Raw genomic sequence first — 23085 nt, 5'->3', positions numbered from 1 at the left:
ACCCCCCCTGCTCCCCTCTTCCCCCCCCTGCTCCCCTCTCCCCCGGCTAACTCTCTCTCCTGTTCTGCTCTCCCCCCTGCCCCCCTTGCTAACTCTCTCTCATGTTCCGCTCCCCCCCCCCCCCCCCGTTGCCTGCTCACCTCTCCCACTGCTGCCTGCTCACCTCTCCCCCCTGCTGCCTGCTCACCTCTCCCCCCTGCTGCCTGCTCACCTCTCCCCCCTGCTGCCTGCTCACCTCTCCCCCCTGCTGCCTGCTCACCTCTCCCCCCTGCTGCCTGCTCACCTCTCCCCCCTGCTGCCTGCTCACCTCTCCCCCCTGCTGCCTGCTCACCTCTCCCCCCTGCTGCCTGCTCACCTCTCCCCCCTGCTGACTGCTCACCTCTCCCCCCTGCTGCCTGCTCACCTCTCCCCCCTGCTGCCTGCTCACCTCTCCCCCTGCTGCCTGCTCACCTCTCCCCCCTGCTGCCTGCTCACCTCTCCCCCCGTCTTTGATACGACTCGACCGGGGTTCAAAGCACTGACCTCCCAGACTCAGAAAGGAGGCTCAAACCAATGCACCACTGGGTCTGGTTAAATTATAATTAAAAATAAAACAATCAAACAAAGCGTCCAACACCTGGGGACCTCAAAAAAAAAAAAAAAAAAAAAAAAAAAAAAAAAACTGGCTGCACCAGAAGTCTTTCACGAGTGCCACCCAGTAACCCCGATAGCACAAATATCACCGTGCTATTACAAAAGACGAGATTAAAACAAACCAAGTAACCTTTAGATATTTTATTTTCCCACATCCCATACATGTTTTTTTTTTTGGTAATCAAACAGACATACAAAATAACGAATATTAATACGATAGCTTTACAAATGAAAGTTCAGCATTTTACAGCAGACAGAAGAAGGATCGGTCAGGATGTATGCTTTGGAGCCATCGTCCACGAAGACGGACGGGTGAGGCAAATGGGCAAAGTGCAATCTTGGTCTCAGTCTCGACGAAGGTTTTTCAGCCTCGTCTCCAGATCCGCGTCAACATCGGCAAGCTCCGCTGCTGCTGTCTCAGACTTCTTCGCTGCACCTTCCTTAAGGGATCCACCGGTTGCGGGCAGCCCTGAATATCACAAAACCACGGGTTAGAGCAGGTATCCCGGTTAATGAACCGCACGTTGTGGTTCGAGGATAAAGTCTTACCTGAGAGTTCATCACTAATGCTGAGCCCCAGCTCATCCAGAACTTGGCTGACAATGGCATCACTGGAAAAAAAAATGTGGTCAAGGGTTGTAGAACTCCAGCACGACAAGCAATGCAAATCAATCCGCGAGGCAGCAGAACATATTTTTTTACCTTCGCACCAGACTTACGGTGTGTACCCTGGTTAGAATAGGTACACCGTATCCCTGCGTGTCGTAAGAGGCGACTAAAAGGGTTGGCGTCAGGAAGGGCATCCGGCCATAAAAGCATTGCCTCAAAAAGAGAACCATGACAATTACAACTACATATGGGCAGGGTACAGCCCGAAGTGGAGATCGGTTTCTGAGGTTTGGGACATGGAATGTAGGGACAATGACAGGGAGATCAGGAGAAGTGGTGGAAGTATTGGTCAGAAGAAGAGTGGACATATGTTGTGTGCAAGAGACGAGATGGAAGGGAAGTGGTGTGAGAATGGTGAAGGGTCGGCAGGGACAGAAATACAAGTTTGTGTGGCAAGGGTGCCCAGAGGGCATGAATGGTGTTGGTGTCCTGTTTTCTGAGGAGTTTGCAGACAGTGTGGTGAGTGTGACCAGTGAGTGATAGGTTGATGATGGTGAAAATGATGATTGGAAAGCTCTTGGTGAACATCATCTCGGGATATGCTCCGCAGGTTGGTCGGAGCGATGAAGAGAAGAACAAGTTCTGGTGTGCGATAGAGAAGCTGATGGAAAACATGAAAGATGAGGAAGTTGTTGTGGTAGGAGGAGACCTAAATGGACATGTGGGAAGGAGTATGGACGGTTTTGAGGGAGTTCATGGGGGTTACGGATATGGTGTGAGAAATGGAGAAGGTGAAAGGATTTTGGAGTTTGCTGATGGAGATGATTTGTTGATTTGTAATACTCAGTTCCAGAAAGGGGATAATAAGCTTGTTACATACACGTCAGGTGGGTCGACGACAACTGTTGACTACCTGATGGTGCGTAGGCGAGATAGGGGGCACCTCCGGGACACAAAGGTGATCCCGGGGGAGGAGGCTGTTTCACAGCACCACTTGGTTGTCTGCGACATAAGGGTGAAAGATGCGAGGAGAGCTCGGCGGGTGAAGTACCAACCGAGAATGAAGGTGTGGAGGTTGAAAGAGGTGACAGTAAGGGAGGCATTAAAAGAGAGGCTGAGTCGGGTCAAGGATGATGTGGTTGAGCTTGAAAGTGGTTGGATGTCAATGAAAGATAGTCTGTTGGAAGCCGTTGGTGAGGTATGTGGATGGACAAAAGGACCACCGAGGCACTCGGAAACATGGTGGTGGAATGATGAAGTTGGAAAGAGGATTGACGAGAAGAGGAAGAAGTTCAAGGAGTGGCAGAAGGCGAAGGGTACGGGAGCAGAAAAAGTAGAGCATGAAAGTTATAAAGCAGCCAAGAGGGCTGCAAAGAAAGAGGTAGCAAAGCCGCAGGAGACATGTAGGAAAATGTTCGGAGAACGCTTAGATTCGGAAGAGGGTCAGAGCGGTATTCAGGATTGCAAAGCAGATAGTGAAAGAGAGGTGTGATGTGATGGGGGTGAGTTGCTTGAAGGATGAAGTGGGACAAATCGTTGTGGACCCAGATGGAATTAAAGGAAGATGGAAAAGATATATGGAAATGCTGTTGAATACAGAGAATGAATGGGATGGCAACATAGAGAGTAACCCAGTTTTCGGACCGGCGGAGAAGATAACTGAGAAGGAAGTTGAGGAAGCGATAAAAGCAATGACATCAAAGTGGACATCTCTCTGGCCATTCTCAGAGAGCCTCCTCAGCGTCGACGAGTCTGGCATTTCACTCAGGCCGACTGGGACGGTCTTCAAGCAGCCATCAATCGTCTGGATTGGTCTCCCATCTCCACTGCCTCTGACATCAATTCTTCCTGGGAATTCTTCCAAAGCAAACTGATCTCTCTCATGCACAGATTTATCCCATCTCGCCTTCAATTGTCTTACCCTTCCTCCCGTCCATGGTACACTGAATCTTGTGGTGAGGCAGTTGCCCTGAAACAACTTGCCTTTGCCTCTTGGAAGGCTAATCCAACTGAAGGAAATCTCAGTTCCTTCCACCAAGCTCGGAACAAGTGTGTGTCTACCCTCAGGAGTGCCAGGAAGCACTATCTCTCCTCACTCAAGAATGAACTCTCAAACCTGTCTCCTTCCTCCAAATCCTGGTGGCGTCTGGTCAAATCCGTTTCTGGTGTTTGTTCCCCCTCCATCCCCTCCCTTACCTCAAATGGCCACACAGTTGACATCGCACGTGACAAAGCCGAATGCCTCAACTCTGTGTTCGCCTCGAAATCCTTAGTCCCAAACCCATCTCTCTCTGTTCCCACCTTTCCCAGTCGAACCCAACTGCTCCTGGACTCTGTGTCCTTCTCTCCTGACAAGGTGGAGGAGTTTTTGTCAAACCTTGACTCTGATTCTGCAACTGGACCAGACGGCATCAGCCCACGGGTCCTAAAATCCTGCTCTGCCGCTCTATCTCACCCTCTCTCTGTTCTTTTCACCCTATCTTTTGCTCAAGGTCATCTGCCAGCATCCTGGAAATCAGCTAACATTACCGCTTTACACAAAAAAGGTGCAAAAACAGATCCTTGCAACTACAGACCAATCAGCCTGCTCCCAATTATCAGCAAAGTCATGGAATCCATCATTGCTTCGGATATGAAATCTTTCCTCTTCTCCAATGGCTTGATCTCTGATCATCAATTTGGTTTCAGACCAGGTCACTCTACTCTGGACATGCTGCTTCTGCTGTCTCAACAATGGATGGAGGTCCTCAATGCCAAACAGGAAATCAGAGCTGTCTCCCTTGACATATCAAGGGCCTTTGATACGGTCTGGCACCCAGCTCTGCTCACCAAACTCTCCTCCTATGGTATCCATGGAAATCTCCATGCATGGCTTGCGGACTTCCTCTCTGGTCGTAGTCAACGTGTGGCCCTGAATGGGTTTCTCTCATCTCCCCTTGCTGTTCAGGCTGGAGTTCCCCAAGGCAGTGTTCTGGGCCCTGTGCTTTTTCTCGTCTTCATCAATGATCTCTCTGACTCTCTTGAAAATCCTCTCTATCTCTTTGCTGATGACTCCACTCTCTGCCGCTCCATTCCTCTTCCCTCAGATCGGCAGTCTGCAGCCTCCTCACTCTCTGAAGACCTGGACAAAATCACAGACTGGTCAAACAAGTGGAACATGTCTTTCAATCCTGCCAAATCTCACTCTCTTACTATGTCTCTCCGAAAAGATCGACTGGACAACCCTCCCATCTACTTTCTCAACAATCCTCTCCAAGAAGTTCTGTCACTCAAGCTTTTGGGTCTCACTATCTGCCATGATCTTTCTTGGGAAAACCACATTTCCAAGCTGGCCTCCAAAGCCAGTCGCCGACTGGGCATCCTCCGTCGTGCGAAGTCCTTCCTCGGCACACCTGAGCTCCTCACCACATACAAGGCTTTCATCCGCAGCTCAATGGAATACTGTTCTCCCCTATGGGCTGGTGCTCCTGCCTCACACCTGGCTCGGCTTCACGCTGTTGAATCCAAAGCTTTCAAAATCATTGGAATCTCCCGCGATGAAGCTATCTCTGAGGGCCTTTCACTCACTCACCGCAGGCAGGTAGGTGGTCTTTCTGTCTTCTACCGACTCCTCTCCGGCCTTGCTCCCCCAGCTCTCTCTGTGCTCTGTCCCCCAAATATTCCTACAGGTCGCACAAGATCTGCCAGCAACCCTCTGATGGTTAAACTGCCGAAATCTCGGCTCTCTGCTCACCTTCACTCTTTCATTCCTCTTTTCTCCCGCCTGTGGAACAAACTCCCACACTCCCTTCAATCCCTCTCCTCCCTCCAGGTCTTTAAAACAGCTGTTCACCACCATCTCTTATCTTCCCCCATCCATAACCTTGATCTTTTCTACCCCCACTAATTCACCCCAGATCCACCTTGTTTGAAATTCCAACTTATTTCCTGGAAATCCTGGCAGTGTCCATATGTTTATACCTCTCCCACCCCCCCCCCCTTCACATGCCTCCCCCCCTTCACATGCCTCCCCCCCTTCACATGCCTCCCCCCCAAAGCCCTCTCCCTCCCACAGATCTCTCCATGTCTCCATGTCTCTCGGTCCCTGCTCTCAAATGTTGTGTTTGTGTCCTTCCCCCTCTCTCCCCATCTTGTCTACCGCTCCCGATGTTATTTGTTTTATGTGTCTGTTTGTCTTTCTGTGTGATTAATGTTCGCTCTTTCACGAGCCTCGATCTTGTATACAAAAAAAAAAAAAAAAAAAAAAAAAAAAAAAAAAAAATGAAGAGTAGAAAAGCGGGAGGGCCGACTGGAGTTGTGGGAGATATGTTGAAGGCAGCAGGAAGTTGGGGTGTGAAGAGAATGACAGAGATCTGTAATCTGGTGGTGAAAGAAGGCCGCATTCCAGTGGATTGGGAACCGAGTACCCTTGTCCCTCTATACAAGGGGAAAGGTGACCCTCTGGAGTGTGGCTCGTACCGAGCGATAAAGTTATTGGAGCATGGAATGAAGGTATTGGAAAGGGTGTTGGAGAGGAGGATAAGGAAGAAGGTGAAGATCGACGAAATGCAGTTTGGATTTATGCCAGGAGGAGGAACGACAGACGCACTCTTTATTGTGAGGCAGTTGCAGGAGAAGTACATGGAGAAGAGGAAGAAGTTGTTTTTTGGGTTTGTTGATCTGGAGAAAGCATTCGATAGGGTTCCACACGAAGTATTGACATGGGCATTGAGGAAGTTAGAAGTGGAGGAATGGTTGATCAGAGTTGTGATGGCAATGTACAATAGAGCGCGCACAGCTGTAAGGACGAAGGACGGGAACAGTGGTGAGTTTGAGGTGAAGGTGGGAGTGCATCAGGGGTCGGTACTAAGTCCACTACTATTTGTAGCTGTGATGGAGGTGCTGGCTCAGACCGTAAAGGAGGGTTTACCGTGGGAGTTGTTGTATGCAGATGATCTGGTGTTGATTGCGGAAAGTATGGATGGACTGAAGGAAAAGATGAACAAGTGGAAGGAAAGTATGGAGACAAAAGGTCTGAAGGTGAATATAGGAAAGACGAAGGTGATGGCAAGTGGTAAAGCATGTGGCGAGGTGGAAAGAACTGGGAAGTGGCCCTGTGCTGTGTGCAGGAAGGGTGTCGGAGTGAACTCCATTCAATGTACAATGTGCGCTGAGTGGGTTCATCAAAAATGTAGTGGTCTGAGAGGGTCATTAACCAGTGTGGCAGCTACATTCAAATGTAAGGTGTGCACAGAGTGAGCTGCAGATGGGGGAAATGTTGAGTTGGATCTTGGAGACGGCGTGAAGCTGGAAGGTGTGAAAACATTTTGCTATCTCGGAGACATGCTGAATGGAGAAGGTGGATCAGACTCGGCAACGGTTGCTTGAGTGAGATGTGCATGGAAGAAGTTTCGGGAACTGAGTGGCGTGCTGATGAGGAGGGGAGTGTCGTTGAAGCTGAAGGGAAAGGTGCATGCTGCATGTGTGAGAAGCGTTATGATTTATGGGAGCGAGACATGGGTCATGAATGTAGAGCAGCAATGATGGCTGGAAAGGGTGGAAATGCGAATGGTTCGGTGGATGTGCGGAATGTCGCTGAGAGAGAGGAAGACAAATGATGAATTGCGAAAGATGATGGGAATAGAGCCTGTGATTGATGCTGTGAAGAGGAACAGGTTGAGATGGTTTGGTCATGTGTTGAGGAAGGATGAAAGTGACTGGTTGAGAAGAGTGATGGAAATAAATGTAGAAGGAAGTAGAGGATGGGGAAGACCGAGAAAGACTTGGCTAAAGATGGTGGAAGAAGAAATGCGGGCAAGGGGGTTAACAATGAGAGATGCAGAAAATAGGGCAAAATGGAGAAGATCGTCATGGGGACCGCAAGGCTAACCCCTGCTCTTGCAGGGAAAATGGCCTTAAAATGCATGTTGTTGTTGTTGTTGCACCAGGACAACAGCACAGGGTCGTAAATTAATGATCGTTTTAAGGCCATTTTCCCCGCTAAAGCGGGGGTTAGCCTTGCGGGCCCCATGACAATCATGGTTCCCTGTTTGAGGCAATGTTTTTATGGCCGGATGCCCTTCCTGACGCCAACCCTTGGTCACGCTCTTACGATGTGCAGGGATACGGTGCACCTATTCTAAACCGGTGTTCACACCGTGATCATTCATCCCAGCAAGCTGGTACTCAATTTGCCGACCTCGGAAGGATGACAGGCTGAGTCAACCCCCTGGCGTTAATTCAGCGATCGACCAGGATTCGAACCCAGGATCCTCGGATCCCAAGCCTGCACCCTGACCGCTAAGCCAACACCAGGCTAAAATAATATCGTAAAATACTTCAATATCACTAACGAATGTATATTGCAAGTGGAACATGTAAATGGTAAAATAAAAACAAACCAACATTGCTGAAAGCAACTGCAACGTAGAAGACTACCGTGAACGATATTAACATGGCCACTAACAACTGTCCCAAAAATAAAATGGCTATGGCAGTAACGCTGAAAGGGGCTGGCAGGATGGCCTAGACCTAGAGGTATGAACACTCGTCTCCAAGCTGTCTAACCTGGCATCGAATCTCGTTATGACATGCGTATAACCTCGAAAATTGCCGAAATACGATGCCGGAGACAGTTTTCAGCCACAAATTCTACAGTGCCCGGCATCATGTCCCTCTATGGTTTGGAGACATAATGCTCAATTACAGACAGGTAGGACATTTATTTTATTTAAACTTTTTCATGATTTTTGTAATAAATCATTTCTTTCCCATAAAGATATATGATCAAAAGGGTTCTTCCCATTTCCCTACCAGTAAATGAAAATGAAAGTAGTCATTGATTGATTAGGATATTATTGCTTTTGGCTTCTTTTGGCTTCCTTCAGAAAATTTCACGATTGTGTCCCTTTAAGGCCGCTTGGGGGAGCTATATTAAAGTTGGTCTTGGTTTGGACTCATTAACATCCATACACATCCACAGAGCAAATACAATATCGTCAAAAATAATAATAATTGTAGAATGAACACAATAATGATCTCGTGTTCATTTTCTGCTGTGAAGTACTTGCCAAAGCTTTGAACAAAATGTAACAAACCCAATCCCGAATCGTGTTATACACATGTAGGATTATATAAACAAGCCAATCACAACTACTCGTGTTATACGCATGTCAGATAATCCAGGCTTTGACTTTTTCTGTTCATACAAACACTCAACTAGAATGGCACTCTTCGACGTCGAAACGTTTATGCCTCCGCCCACATTATTTTATTACATCATTATACATACAGTACTTGCACCAGGTTTCACTTGAATTCCTTCAGCCATTCTTAAGTTGTCGCAGTAACGAAAGAACTTTTACTTAACATGACGTTTGACCTTTAACCTCTTGACCACAAAATCTCAGTTCATGTTTACACCATGACACATACTTGTAACAAGTTTGATTTAAATCCCTTCAGCTATTCTAAGTATCCCATTTTTACCTGATATGACCTCTGACCTCTTCATGCCATAATCAAATCAGTTCATCGATGCATGATATATACTTACAACATGTTTGTTAAAATTCCCATCACTGGTTCAAAAGTTGGCTCGGTAACAATTTTTACTTAACATGACCTCAGACCTCTTGACACCAAAATCTCAGTTCATGCTTACATCATGAAACATACTTGCACTAAGTTTGACTTAGACCCTTCAGTCATTCTTAAGTTATCGCGGTAATGAAATAATTATAACTTAACATGACCTTTGACCTATTGACCCGAAAATCTAATCAGTTCATCTTTGCATCATAATATATAATTATACCAAGTTGGTGAACAACCCATGACTGGGACACAAGTTAGCACGGTAACAGAATTTTTCCCTAACAGGACATCTGACCTTTGACCATTGACCTCTTGACCCCAATATCAAATTATTATATAGAAGGGGCATCCTTCATAACCAGCCTTAGTCAATCATAAGTCTACGACTTATGTTTATTGGTTTGAGGAGATTCCAATTGTGAGCACAAAAAGAAATAAATCCCAACTGACCATTTCAGATTTATGCTCTAAAAACTGGAAGAACACAAATTGGGGATAGGTGGGAGGCAGAGTCAGGAAGCGGTTCCCACCGTTTAAAAGTTAATCCTGGGAATTTCAACGACACATCACACACACACTGGCAATGAGCAAATCCTTGGGAAAGGGTCACGTGTCACTTGGACGAAACGACACAATGTCTGCACAAGCGTGTTGCGATGAGACCACAAACATACCTCTCCTCTTCATCATCTTCATCTCCCATTGCGTCATCAATTGCATCATTCATCATCTCCTCCTTCATCTCCATCACCTCCGATTGCTTTTCAAACTCTGCCATTATCTTTTGAATTTGAGGAAGTTTTAGCTGCAGGTAGAAGGGTATCAAAGGAAGGGGAAGATGTCACAAAAGATGATGGGAGGGTTAGGGTTAAACATGGTGAGGGAAAGGACCAAAAAAAAAAAAAAAACTGATTGAACTTCCAATGCTGACCTGTTTGTTCATGGTTTGCATTGCCTTTGTAACACCCTTCATGGCTTGAGCCATGGAGTTGGTGGATTTCAGGGTCTGGATTTTGAGCGACACGGCCTGGATGTTAGCCCTCATCATGATAAACTTCTTGACGTACCGACGTGTTCTTACAAGGTCTTTGGCCATCACCTTCACCGCATCCTGGGGAACAAGGAAAATTGTAAACACTAAACCGGCCACCCACTGGGTGAAACCCGGAAGAGCTGGGAAAGAGAGGGACAAAAGAGTGGAAGGACTCACAGTTAAACATGATGCAAGTTACGACTCCATGAGACCATTCTGTTCAGATGTCAGAATGGGGCACCGTATTGTGGAGGATAACAAATCTGCCCATCCTGTGTGCAACCATTTTTAGCAGGGACGATGGCCATATAGACCCTGTCAATATATTCTTGTGACATGTCACAGGTCTACAATAGCTTTGCATTGTTGTTGTTGTTGTGGTGCTTGGTGGGGGGGGGGGGGGGGGGGGGAGTCGGCTTTTGAAATGTGCACCCATTAGTCAGACAGCTGCCGGACCACATGCTATGCTATCCGTCACTTGACTCCACCCACCATAGCATCGAAACAAAATTATATGGCTGCCATCTTGGCTTTCTGGTAGACCTAACACATTAGGCCTGTAGGTCTCTGCTGATTATACACTGTCTGGGTTTGTTTCGTCAGATTTACGTTGGCTTTGTTTGTGTCGAGTGTTATTCACGATGAGGGACCCCGAAAAATGTCATCACATGCATAATAATTGTAAGGTATAATCAAGCCTGCCAGAAAAGCACGGTTCCTCAAAGCACAGTGATCAAGCATTATGTTGTGTAATCAAGCATTACTGTAATGCAAATTACTAAAAAAAAAGAAAAAGAATAGCATCATGTAATCTTTGACCAGCTCCATATTGGGGTTAAGCAATCCATGACCATGTGACAAATTAGCTCGTTCTGATATAACCGTGGGAAGGATGACATGGATGAGAGGTGTCGAGCTAATTTCTTAATTGCACATTACACGTGTGTTTCCCAATCACGCTGTTCATCTTTTAAGAGTGCTTTAAATGCACGTTTCTCAACCTTGACCAGATTTTGTCGTAGGTTGTGACCACAGTGCGGTCATTCTTGTTTGGAGGAAGACAAAGCGCAGCAATGATGTTAACGTGATCAATCAATAAGAACGGATTATTACGTGGATGCAAGTCATATCGCTTCATTATGTTATGGATTCGGCCCTAATTATGGTTGTTATTGTTATCATTGTTGGTTCTAGATATTATGCTTATTGTGGCTCAAGGGAAAGGGTTATTGTGGTTAAAAGGTTTAAAAGCGCTCCTGGTAAAATGTGGCCGGAAATCAGATCGTGACCCGGAAGAAAAAGGGAGCGAAGAAGAAGAGGCGTGGGGAGATCGTGAAAAGACGTTTTGGTGGAAGCTCCGGACCGAGCGGTCGAGCGTACAGTGCGAGTGAACTTTGCGTCCTTGAAGAAGTTTGTGCGATAGGTGATATCGCCGGAGTGCTGTGGAGCCTGGGTAGTCGGGTAGCTGTATTGAGGTTCCGGAGTATCCTTGCCTCAAAGCCCCGGCTCGAGTGAAAGCCGTCCGCCATTTCGCCATGTGCGCTACCTTCAGTGAAAAGGTTTTTGTCGCGTCGGCCGGGCATCATTCCCCGGTGGGTGGCCGGGGACGGCTGTGCCGGAAAGTGGCTTTTGGAGGATTATAAGGAGACTCGCTGATTGAACCGCAAACGTGTATGTTGGAGCGCGTCTTTGGGAGGGTTTCCATTCCACCGCTATTTTGCGGGGTGTTGGACCACGTGACCTCTGGGTTGCTTCGATCGTCCACGCCTCAATTGATTTTGATCGGACATTGATCCAACGATCGCTGGAGCGAATCGACTTCGCCTTGGAGGGGTACAGAGACATTGGGGGAGTGCTGTGAGTGTGGGTAAAGGACTAGATAAGGTGGTACCATCTTCAGATAGGGATTGTAGGGTGAATTGCTATTATTATTTGTGTCGTGATTCCGGTGTGATTTATAATATATTATTGTTTGTTCATAACCCTTGGTGTGGTTTCATTATTGATTTGATTGTTTCATTTGATGGTTTCATTGAGGGTTTCATTATTGATTAATTTCAACCAAGGATAACATATCTTTCTGCCGTGGACCCTCTCGGGGTTCAGAGGTTTACCGAGACCAGGGGATAGGGGAGGACCCCATAACATATGTGTGAATGGATGGTTAATCCATATGTGTTAATGTTATGCAAGAGCTGAAAAACACCAGCCTGTCTTCAGATTCATTTTAACAGCTTAAAACATCAGAGGGACAGCACACACAATGATGAATCACCCTACCTGTGTAACATCAGGATAACAGTTTTATATATATATATATTGTTACGGTTTTCGCGCGACCCTCCTGCACTTACCAAGGGGAGATTAAGCCCCTTGTTCATTTTGGGTCGTCGCAACCACGAGACTTTGTCGCCACTCCCGGGCAGACGCAGGACAGGGTTTCGGGACAATTCTCGCACGTACCTAAATACCTACGCCGCTGCGAAAGCGGGGATCAAGTCTCACACGAGCCACGCGTAATTTGAGTACGTCCGAGCGGATGACGTACCACGTGGTCCGTGCAGTTATCTTGTATTGGAACCCGATTGGAGCGATAATTATTCGTACCACGCTAAGTCAATGACGGAAAACACAAAAGCGGTAGAATCAAAGGAATAACACGATTTAATTATTATTTACAATGATTCGGTAGAAAGCAGAGACACAGGGCAGTCTTATACAGTCTTAGCTTATTCCCCAGACACGGGCTCGTTCACACTCACAGGGGGAATGATAGAAGGAAATGTTCATGCGCTGAACGTGCCGGCTCCGTTGTTCAGGAACAGCTCGCCCGGCGTGGCCCTCTGCTGGTCACAGCACGTCCCTCGATGAAGGCAGGCAGGCAGGCGGGAGGGATCCTTGCGGCACGTATCTCGAACAAAGGCAGGCTGGCGAATATGCGCGTCTTTCGCCCGGCTCGGCGGTTTCTCACAGCGCGATTAATCAACGGCGCGCTTTCACTCGCGTAACTCAATATAGTCCTTGAGCCAACCGGCCATTTTTTGAAGTGAATGCTCCGGGGGGGGAGTAATTCTCATTATGATTTTCCATTAGACCAATGTCTCAAGTGTCAGAAAAGGTGTGATGGACATCTGAGAACGGTAGCTTAGTGCCCGGATGGACGCCATCTTTGAAACCACCCAGCTCGAAAATGCCCATTTGGTGGGGTACATTGTTGCACGTGTATCTGGACTTCTATACTAGCTATCGATGTGCGGTTGACGACTAAATATACGTCCGATGTGTACCGTCTAAATAAAAAATAATATGAAGCATTTTGTTTTAGATTAATTATTATAAAAATCAATTATCGAAAAAAAATCATATATTTTTCAATATTTTATTATTAGACTTGTACTTTTTTTAGTGAAACAACACTGGTATGATTTTCCAAATTATGCATTGTGCTACACCGTTTATCTGTCTATAAAAATAACTCAAAAACTAAAACACATCATCCACCACGAGTGTACACAAAAAATATATGAAAAGGCATGCACTTTCCACAAACCGAAACTATGTCAGTTGGAATTTCCCGCCGATAATCAACCCACAGAACCCAGTGCCGAAAGTGACGTCAGTCTATTCTATATCTATATTCTATATCTCAGTCTGAGATTTGTTTCGGTGACCTGATTAATTTCTGAGGGGGGGGGGGGGGGGGTGGGTGGCTTAAGAACTAAAAGTGAACATGTTAGATGGCACCACATACAACTCTATTATAGAGTTGTATTGTGGCGCCATCTAACATGTTCACTGACTTGGATGAGTATGTCTATGTAAGCTGGCGAGCTTTTCGGATATCGGAGTAATCTAACGTCAGTCTTTTTGTTCTTTCAGCTGAGATGGCCGGTGTCGAGGCGAAACGGGCGAAGATTGAACCTGAGTCCGGAACGTGCATCCTGTGCAGCAAGAAGTCGCCACTCTCTGAACTAAGCAAGGCAGCGGGCAACAGTTCTTGGAAGACATTGTGTGACGCAGCCGCAGTTAGAAACTTTTATCCAATTCTAAAGCTAGTCCAAGAAGGTGCAGTTGAACTTCCTAATATTCCAATATTATACCATAGGGCTTGTAAATCAGACTTCACTCACAAAAACCACCTAGCTACTTTGACCAATGCAGCTAGAAGTTCTTCAGTTGATACTGGCGATGCGGTGCGACGGCGATCATCACGGGAAGAGACAGGATCAACTTCAACGGTCTACGATGATAAATGCATTTTTTGCCAGCGTGCTTCAAAATTCATAAAAGGCAGTCGTACCCGTGAAACAGTTGTCTTGGCTGTTGAACTTCGAGCAGATAAGACAATAAGAGATGCTGCGACAGCTCGCAATGATGAGAGAGTTTTGGCATTGACTACACGAGATATGGTTGCAGCTGAGGCTCACTACCACTTCTCCTGCTATAGAAACTACACACGGCCCCAAAAACCTCAAGTAGAAACTGACATTGAAGATAATATCGAGAAAAAAGAAATGATACGATGTATATTCAATTTCATTCGCACTGACTTGTTCTTGAACCCGAGGATTGTTCCAATAGTTGATGTTGCAACAGATATCCTGTCTTCAGATACATTTTCAGTTGATGTTCGTGACTCCATCAAGAAGAATCTGCAGCGCACATTACAAAGAGAGTTTGGAGAATCGCTCATCTTCTTCAATGTGAAACACCGTGTATACTTGATGCCCGATAATCTGACAAAGCGAGAGATTGCTGCAGAGTGCGTAAACCTGAAAGCAGAAGTGAAAGCATTTGAACGAACGGACGGTGAAAGTAACATTGTGCGTGCAGCTACTTCACTGCGACACCAGATCAAAGATGCTCATTACAATGAACGTTGGCCGCCTCAGCCAGCAGAACTCACTTCAGATTACGTGAAGATACCAGATTCTCTTCGTGTATTTCTGCATACTTTGATTTGCGGGAGTGGGGGTAGCTCTGCGCGTGCCGACACACTGGTATGGTCGATGGCTCAAGATATCATCAATGCTGTACACCGGGGTACCATCAGAACATCGAAGCATGTCCTACTTCCGTGGGTCATGAAAACGCTCACCGGTAATACAGAGGTCATCAGAATATTGAATCGACTCGGGCACGGATGTTCGTACACAGTTCTGGAAGAAATCGAGACAGCGCTATGCATAGACAAATTAGCAAGTGTGGAGAAAGATACAGTACCACTTCCGTCACATGTGCACCCTTCGGTCCCGACTGTATTAGCATTCGATAACATCGACAGGCTAGAGGAATCGCTGAGTGGTGGCGGAACATCGCATCGCGTCAACGGTATCATCGTCCAACCGAAGTCGCAGTCGTGTTTGCCGCCCCAACCTCCATCGGCAGTATCCAAAGCAGATAAGAAGCGATCTATCCCGTCATCCAGCGATTTAGTTCCAATATACAGCGGTGGGAAACGAGAGGGCCCACCTGCAATCAAGCCTGCAGATCTTTCTGACACTCTTGCAGGCGCAACATCCCTTGCGCAGCGCCGAAATCACGTATGGATTATGACTCGCATGCTGGAACCATGCGACCAGACAATCAGTTCGTGGACTGGTTTCAACATCATGACTAGAGATCGTGTTCAGGTGACGGAAGATGTAGTTGGCTACCTGCCGACTATAAACGCGCCTGCCACAGATATGGCAACAGTGCAAGAAATCCTCAGAGAAGCTCTGAACATCATGTCATCACTTCAGCTTGAGCGTATACCTTGAGTGGTGCTAGACCAGGCACTATTTGCTAAGGCGACCGAAATAGCATGGAAAGATGTCGATCGATATGGAAGAATCGTGCTCATGATGGGGAACTTCCATACCATCTGTAACTTCATGTCGAGCATTGGGAAAATGTTTGGAGATGCAGGCCTTCGGGATGTAGCTGTTGAGTCAGGAGTAATCGCTGAAGGTTCCATCAACAGGGTTCTGGAAGGCAAGCAATACAACCGTGTTGTGCGACTCCACAAGTTGATGTACGAGGCACTAATGCGCATCATTTGGAAGGGCTTCCAGGTGTGGATAGAAAGCAATCATCCTGACAAGGAACCCCAGATTCGAAGCACTGACCTCAAAATTCGCAGCATCAAGGAGGATGTTTGCCACGAGACTCTCGCTGCTGCTCTCGATGATGATTCATGTGTACAGAGCTTTGACATGTTCGCGAAATACCTACATTTTCTGCGAACCAAACATGGAGACCTGGCTCGCTTCTGGATGATGTATATTGATATGGTAGAGACCCTGCTGGGGTTGATTCATGCGGATAGAGAAGGCGACTGGATGCTTCACTTGGCTTGTGTCAGAAGAGTGATCCCTTGGTGTTTCGCAATGAACAAGGTGAACTATGCTAGATATCTACCAGTGTACTATGCACAGATGACGCAACTCCACGAAACATGCCCCGAGTTGTACAGGCATTTCAATCAAGGCTACTTCTCCGTACAGCTTAGACCAGGGAATCCATTTGCCAGAATCGCTGTTGATCAGACAACAGAAGAAACAGTAAACAAAGATACGCAAACAGCTGGAGGAACACGAGGTTTTAGTCTTCGACAAGGGGCTGTGTCACGATACTATCTAACTGCAGAAAATCGGGCTACTGCACTGAGGCAACTACGAGAAACTATCCTTGTGAATGGCAGCGACATCTCACGCCAAGCACCCTGACTTGTCTACTTCTCGCATCAAACGTGATGAGTCTGGCGTCACAGCTATCTGTGATCTACTGGAAAATGACTGGACCAATCCATTCGCCGATGATCCGTCATGTCTTCTCAGTATATCTACCGGAGCGGCTGCGAGGGAGGACGTTTCTAATGACCTACTCAACACCCTGCAAAAGGGGGAAGCGGCGTATCAAAGCTTCCAGAAACGTCTTGAAGAGGGAACAGGCTTTCATGACACATTGAACAAGCTAAACTTGAAGACCTTTGGTAAGATCAAGCAGAAAGTTGTGAAGGGCACAAACAAGGAGATCGTCCTGAGAGCTGACAGACAACTGTTTGCCACCATGATACTCATCGCCAAGACAAGGAACCTCGACATGCAACTTGTCCTTTGTCACCCACTAGGGCCGTTACCATGGTCTTTGGCAAACGTTGATGGGTCAATGAAAAAAACGAACAAAGCTGCACTTGCGAAACACATGGAAGGTCTTGTGGAACCAGCCGAGAACGTTGACAAGCGAAGTGCAACAATAATTGATGCGATGGCTCTCATACAAAAGATGCATGGCGAGAACGACACGTTCGAAGAACTATCTGACCGCATCCTTGCTGCAGCGCTTCACGCTGGTCAAGGCAGTGAGCGCATCGATGTTGTCTTTGACACATACACAGAAGAATCCATCAAAGCAGCTGAGCGTGTGAACCGCGGTTCAAATGAAGGCATCAGTTTCAGCGAGATCAGACCCGCACACAAAATCATGAACTGGCGGCGTCTCCTTGCTTGCAGCCAGACAAAGGAGAAACTGGTTGTGTTTCTGGCGGAGTCGTGGAAACATGAAACAAATCGCGAAAAGCTAGGCAACAGAACACTGTATGTCACCTGTGGTGAAAAATGTCTGGTACTGACCCGCGATAGGTGGAAGTTGGTGCAAGCACTCGAATGTAGCCACGAGGAAGCAGACACGCGTATGTTTCTCCACGCAAAGCACGCCGCTACCCACTACAAGACGATCATCTTAGTGGCAGATGACACCGACGTTCTGATCATCAGTCTTCATCTCAGCAGAACCATCGATAGTCAGCTCTTCATCAGACGAGGAACAAAGGTTCGAGTCAGAATGATCGACGTTGGAAAGTTGGCTGCGGTATTGGGGTCTGGAGTTTGCAGTGCATTGCCAGGGCTTCATGCATGGAGCGGGTGTGACACTGTGAGTGCTCTGGCTAGCCAAGGAAAGATAAAGGCTTTGAAGCTTGTGCAAGCGAATGAGCTGTATCTTCAAGCATTCACAGATCTGGGATCTTCGTGGAATGTACCAACAGACGTCTTCAATAGCATTCAGGCCTTCACGTGTCAGCTGTACGCCAAGAACACGAAGATCGTCGGTGTTAATTCGCTCCGTTATCACATGTTCTGTGCAAAGAAGGGCCAGATCGAATCTGGACAATTGCCGCCTTGTGAAGACTCCTTGATGCAGCATACGCTTAGGGCCAACTATCAGGCGGCTATCTGGCGACGCAGCCTTGAAAACCTACCAGACGTCCCAACACCATCAGCAGGACATGGTTGGGAACTCGATGATGGCGGTTCGCTCACAATCCGATGGATGGCGGGTCTACCAGCTCCAGATGTCGTCTTGAATCTCATCTCATGCACATGCAGAAGGACGTGTCGACCGTCAGATTGCTCCTGCATACTGAATGGGTTGAAGTGCACTGTTGATGTAAGCTGCAGTAAGTTGCAGGGATGCTCCAACATGGTGCAGGATGATGCTATCGTGGCTCAGGATGCCAATGACTCTGATGGCGACTCTGATGATTAACTTTGTGTGCACTGTATATTGTATAGCATATGTTGTTCTCTATTATAATGCAGGCCAAATTGCCTGAAAATCTTTATAGACAGATAAACGGTTTAGCAAAATGTATAATTTGGAAGATCATACCGGTGTTATTTGACTAAAACATGACATGTTCAATGATACCTCCGCTTGCTTATTAGGAATATACATCGTATGGTGTTAAAATCAGCTCCATACGTCTTTCCAAACTCTAGTAATGAATTAATTAATATAATTGGCGGCCATTTTGAAATCCAAGATGGCCACCAAAGTGCAGATTTCCTATGTAACAATTTCCGCCTGCTTATTAGATATCGTATGGTGTTAAAATCCTCTCCGTACGACATTCCTAACTTGCGTTATCGTCAGAATAGATAATGCCAGCGGCGGCCTAAGTCATTTTATGCCTCTTTACATTTATTTGTTGTAAACTCGTGGTGGATGATGTTTTAGTTTTTGAGTTATTTTTATAGACAGATAAACGGTGTAGCACAATGCATAATTTGGAAAATCATACCAGTGTTGTTTCACTAAAAAAAGTACAAGTCTAATAATAAAATATTGAAAAATATATGATTTTTTTTCGATAATTGATTTTTATAATAATTAATCTAAAACAAAATGCTTCATATTATTTTTTATTTAGACGGTACACATCGGACGTATATTTAGTCGTCAACCGCACATCGATAGCTAGTATAGAAGTCCAGATACACGTGCAACAATGTACCCCACCAAATGGGCATTTTCGAGCTGGGTGGTTTCAAAGATGGCGTCCATCCGGGCACTAAGCTACCGTTCTCAGATGTCCATCACACCTTTTCTGACACTTGAGACATTGGTCTAATGGAAAATCATAATGAGAATTACTCCCCCCGCCGGAGCATTACTTTTGGTCTGGCTCAAGGACTAATATGGGATTTGCCTCAAGCTCAACCGAGCGTTCAACTTGTTCAAGCGCCTCTCCCCTCAAAACTGCTTGACATGTTTCAACGCACCTCTCCTCAGAACTGAGGTGGGGGCTTTTCGCAAAGTGTTATATTGCCACGCCCTTAGCCCGCATCGAATGTTCCAAACCACGCCTTTGCCACAGTCGTAAGCCACTCCCTTCGAGCCCTGATTGGCGGCTCGTGCTTACCGTCACTCCTTCCCCGCCTTCCTTCGCCCTTGATCGACGTGTCCAGGCCTGCCTCGTGGCATTTCGCGCCAAAGCCAAAGTATCGAGGCGGCATAAAGCATTGGAGGGAAACCTAACTCTCATTATTCTACTCAACGCAAAACTAACACAGGAAAAGGACTATGCTTACATTTACTAAGAAATAACTGAACTATCGCGAGGCTACGTGTTGTAGTGTGACTAAACTATGAGGGGGAAATTAACTTTTATTGGTAAAAACACAAAACTGCAACAATATATATATAAAAGGTTTCATTAAAAAAAAATTTTTAATGTACGTGCAATTGCATTTTTTGGCATTTGACCTTTTGACCCTGCCCCAAGTGCGCTGGGGGCAGGGCCAAAAAAGGATACTGCTTTCACACCTTTTTGCCATGTGGTGATCATAACTTCAAAGTTTGGTGAATTTCTGAACAACTGTTTAAGAGGAGATATCATGATGGACAGACAGACTGAGCCGATTATTATATCCGAATCTGGATTTGTATTCCCCTCCCTCCCCTCTCGCTTTTTACCTGGACAAACATTCTAAACCAGGCACCTGGAATAAATTCCGACGAGATAAAGTAGTCATGCCTACTTGAAAAAGAGTGGTAGAATTACCATGCTCCATAAAGGTCATGATGGGCAAAACTAGTACACGACATGGAATTTTGAGATCTAGAGACACCAAAGTTGATATGTGCGTACATATTTTGTGATAATGTACAACAACTGAAAGAGAAGAACACAAAAGGTTGATAAGGGATCTGAAGGAGAGACACGTAAAAGGAGAAGACAATTTGATTATCCAAAATGGGAGGAAAATACAGTGGAATTTTCACCTGAGTGAAAAGTCTGAGTAAAGGACACAGAAAGATCGACACAGGTAGCAACACGCTTGGAAGAATCAACAATGGATACTGCACAACAAAAAGCACCACGATACACACACAGGGACTATACTATAGCAATGCGCATCAAGATGATCGTGCTGTTGTACAAAAAAGAAGCACAAAGAGGCCTTTATTTGTTTCATGTACGTGAATTGTGACTGATGAAACAAAGGACAAACTAGAACGGCACTCAGTAGAGAGCATACCTCCGCCAGGTGAACAGTTTACGTTTTGTATCCCAGAAACACATTTAATCAAAATCATCCAACCACTACTTTTTGAGATATCCTGCTATGTATCGTTTTTGGCCCTATCTCCCAATGGTGAAGAATCACGTAGAAAACTCTAGTAGCCGGATCAGAATCCGGATCTTCACCAAAATCTAATCATTTCGTCCTTGTCACATACGCTAATCTCTGCCAAATTTCGTCCGAATCCGTCCCCAACTTTGAGATATTTTGTTCACAAACGGACAGACAAACGGACAGACAGACAGACGAGGGTGAAGACAGAACCTCCCATCCACCTTTGGTGGCGGAGGTAATAAGTAATGCTTAATGTCTCATCCTGGGCAACAATACCATCCACGAGTGGTTCCGTGTGAAGTCCGGGGTTAGGTAAGGGGAGCAATATGTCTCAAATTCTATTTATCGTCACCATCGATTGGGTCATGAGAAAAACCACATCAGACGAGCCCCAAGCAATTCATTGGACTTCACTTTCTCATTTAGAAGACTTGGATTTTGCCGATGACCTTGCTGATATTTCCACAAGTCATACTGAATTCCAAGAGAAAACTGATATATTGGACAGCTGAGCTAAACAGACGGCTCTTAATACCAGTACAACCAAGGCCCCCCGCCCGCCATCCTTTTTAAACACCAACCTTTCAGTTTCCAAAAGGCACTCCATGGAATTGGTCACAAAGAGGACGATTATCGCAGCGGTACGGCAGGGGCTGATAGAACAATACTTCGACAATTGAAAAATGTTTGTACATTGCGAAACACGCTTTGAGCAGCGGCACGGTGACTTGGATAACATTTTCACTCTTTTATGACATCCAGAATATTTTGCTTGTTGTTTCGCACTCGTATGTCTCTTTCATACGTCTGACAGCATGGTCTTGAGGCAAGTACACTCCTCTAAGGTCTAAGCTGTCGAGCCTGGGTTTGAATCCCGACCCAGCTATAAAATGTCAGTTCGGTGTTTCACAGGTAGATCGATTCACCAATGTGTGTGCCGTCCCTCGGATGGACGTTAAACAGAGGGTCTCGTCTGCCAGCATGGGTTGGTGGACGTTAAAGATCCCATGGTGTCCTTCGCAAAGAGTAGGCGGGTATCATGGACAAATTCGAAAATCCTGCCCAAAGTGGGCGAATGTCAGGCCTGGCAAGCTCGCCGGCTGACGCCACAAGGTGGGATAACAGTGGCCTTTAAGGAAGAAGAAGAAGAATTTCACTTTCATAATTCCACCCCTTCACCATTTCCAGAAAGTTTCCAAACATTTACTACACATTTTTCACTGTGTGACGTCATGACTAGCTTACTTCCGCGTTGACCGCCAATAACCTGGTCCCCCTCAGTTATTTTATCTCCATGTACACATCACACATGACGTCATGCACGACCCCCTCAGGGAGCAGCAGCAGCAGCAGCAGCAAGAGGCGCGAATGGAAGACGTTCAGATGCTAGCTCTTCTCACCATTTGCCCTTGCTTGGCCATCTTCTTAATATCGGCGATGATCTTCTTCTCCTGCTGCTCCAGCTTGCTCTTCTCCCTGTCCATCTCCCTCATGGCGCGGGTCAGGGCGCGCTGGTTCTGCCTCAGCAGCTCCTCGGGGGTCTTTCTCTTACCAAAGATGAAATCCATGTCCGCGATTCCGGGTCGAGGCAAATATCGGGAACCTGGCGAAAGAAAAAAAGACCACCATATGTTGACAACCATTGTACAAGCTTGTTGACCGTAATAGGTAATGGCCTCCTCCAGACTCCAACCCCAAGCCAAGGTTGAAGTTCGGTGCAAGGGATTTAGGTACTATTAATATAATTATTATAAACAGATCTGTGACGTCGCGTAAACTCAAAACAAACTTTTACCACAGTGTTCTCTTCCATAGAGATAACCGTAATGACGTCATATTCAATGGATATTCACAAAATTATAAACTATCAAATAATCTTTACTAATTTTCGCCATTAGGACAAACGACACCACACCTTACCTCACAGCCTCTTTCGCCGTGATGACGTGTCCGTGACCGGTGACGTCTTGTTTTTGTCGGCATTTGTTTTTAGCTCTTCCGTTTTTGGGAGACGACACAGAGCAATGAATACGCACAAAACAAATAATTAAAAATAAATAATTCGTCAAATTATCATTAAAAACCAGCACAAATCTCCGTACTGCCTTATACAGCAATTCTGTAGATAAAATTATTTCAGTGACCAGGGAAAATAGTAATGGTCAACGCCGAACTTCTTATATACACCTTAATATCAGCAAATACAACAACAAGTGCCCCATGCGTTCCCAAATCATGGCGCTTTGTGTAGACATGTGTTTAAGGCGGATAATGCGGAGAAGATGATATTTCAAAGTACAGTGTCCTGGTCGGGAACAGTTCGTACAGTAC

The 23085-nt window shown here is 46.1% G+C and overlaps 1 protein-coding gene across 2 annotated transcripts; it reads right to left on the bottom strand.

Annotated features, from left to right (window-relative positions):
- Positions 1-759: 759 nt before the first annotated feature.
- On the bottom strand, positions 760-22779 carry CHMP2A (charged multivesicular body protein 2A). 2 transcript variants are annotated; one of them, XM_078767363.1, is made up of 6 exons: positions 22675-22779; positions 22155-22357; positions 9749-9928; positions 9492-9622; positions 1183-1244; positions 760-1102 (listed from the first exon to the last, which is right to left on the bottom strand). In XM_078767363.1, exons 2-6 carry the CDS (start codon positions 22320-22322, stop codon positions 978-980), a joined length of 666 nt encoding a protein of 221 aa, XP_078623489.1. In that variant the 5' UTR covers positions 22323-22357; positions 22675-22779; the 3' UTR covers positions 760-977. The 2 variants fall into 2 exon arrangements, with proteins under 2 accessions (XP_078623489.1, XP_078623490.1); XM_078767364.1 differs by lacking the exon at positions 22675-22779 and adding an exon at positions 22550-22672.
- Between the last annotated feature and the right edge of the window lie 306 nt (positions 22780-23085).

Source organism: Myxine glutinosa, chromosome 13 (genome assembly GCF_964187855.1).
Source record: "Myxine glutinosa chromosome 13, kmMyxGlut1.1, whole genome shotgun sequence".
Lineage (NCBI taxonomy): Eukaryota > Metazoa > Chordata > Myxini > Myxiniformes > Myxinidae > Myxine > Myxine glutinosa.
This window is presented reverse-complemented; position numbering and strand designations above follow the sequence as displayed.

Excerpts from the sequence above, each read along its gene's own strand:
- CHMP2A (XM_078767363.1), bottom strand. The coding sequence starts at position 22,322 with ATGGATTTCATCTTTGGTAAGAGAAAGACCCCCGAGGAGCTGCTGAGG. Across the intron at positions 9,623-9,748 it reads TGCAAACCATGAACAAACAG|CTAAAACTTCCTCAAATTCA; the intron begins GTCAGCATTGGA and ends TTCTACCTGCAG. Across the intron at positions 1,245-9,491 it reads GAAGATGATGAAGAGGAGAG|TGATGCCATTGTCAGCCAAG; the intron begins GTATGTTTGTGG and ends TTTTTTTTCCAG.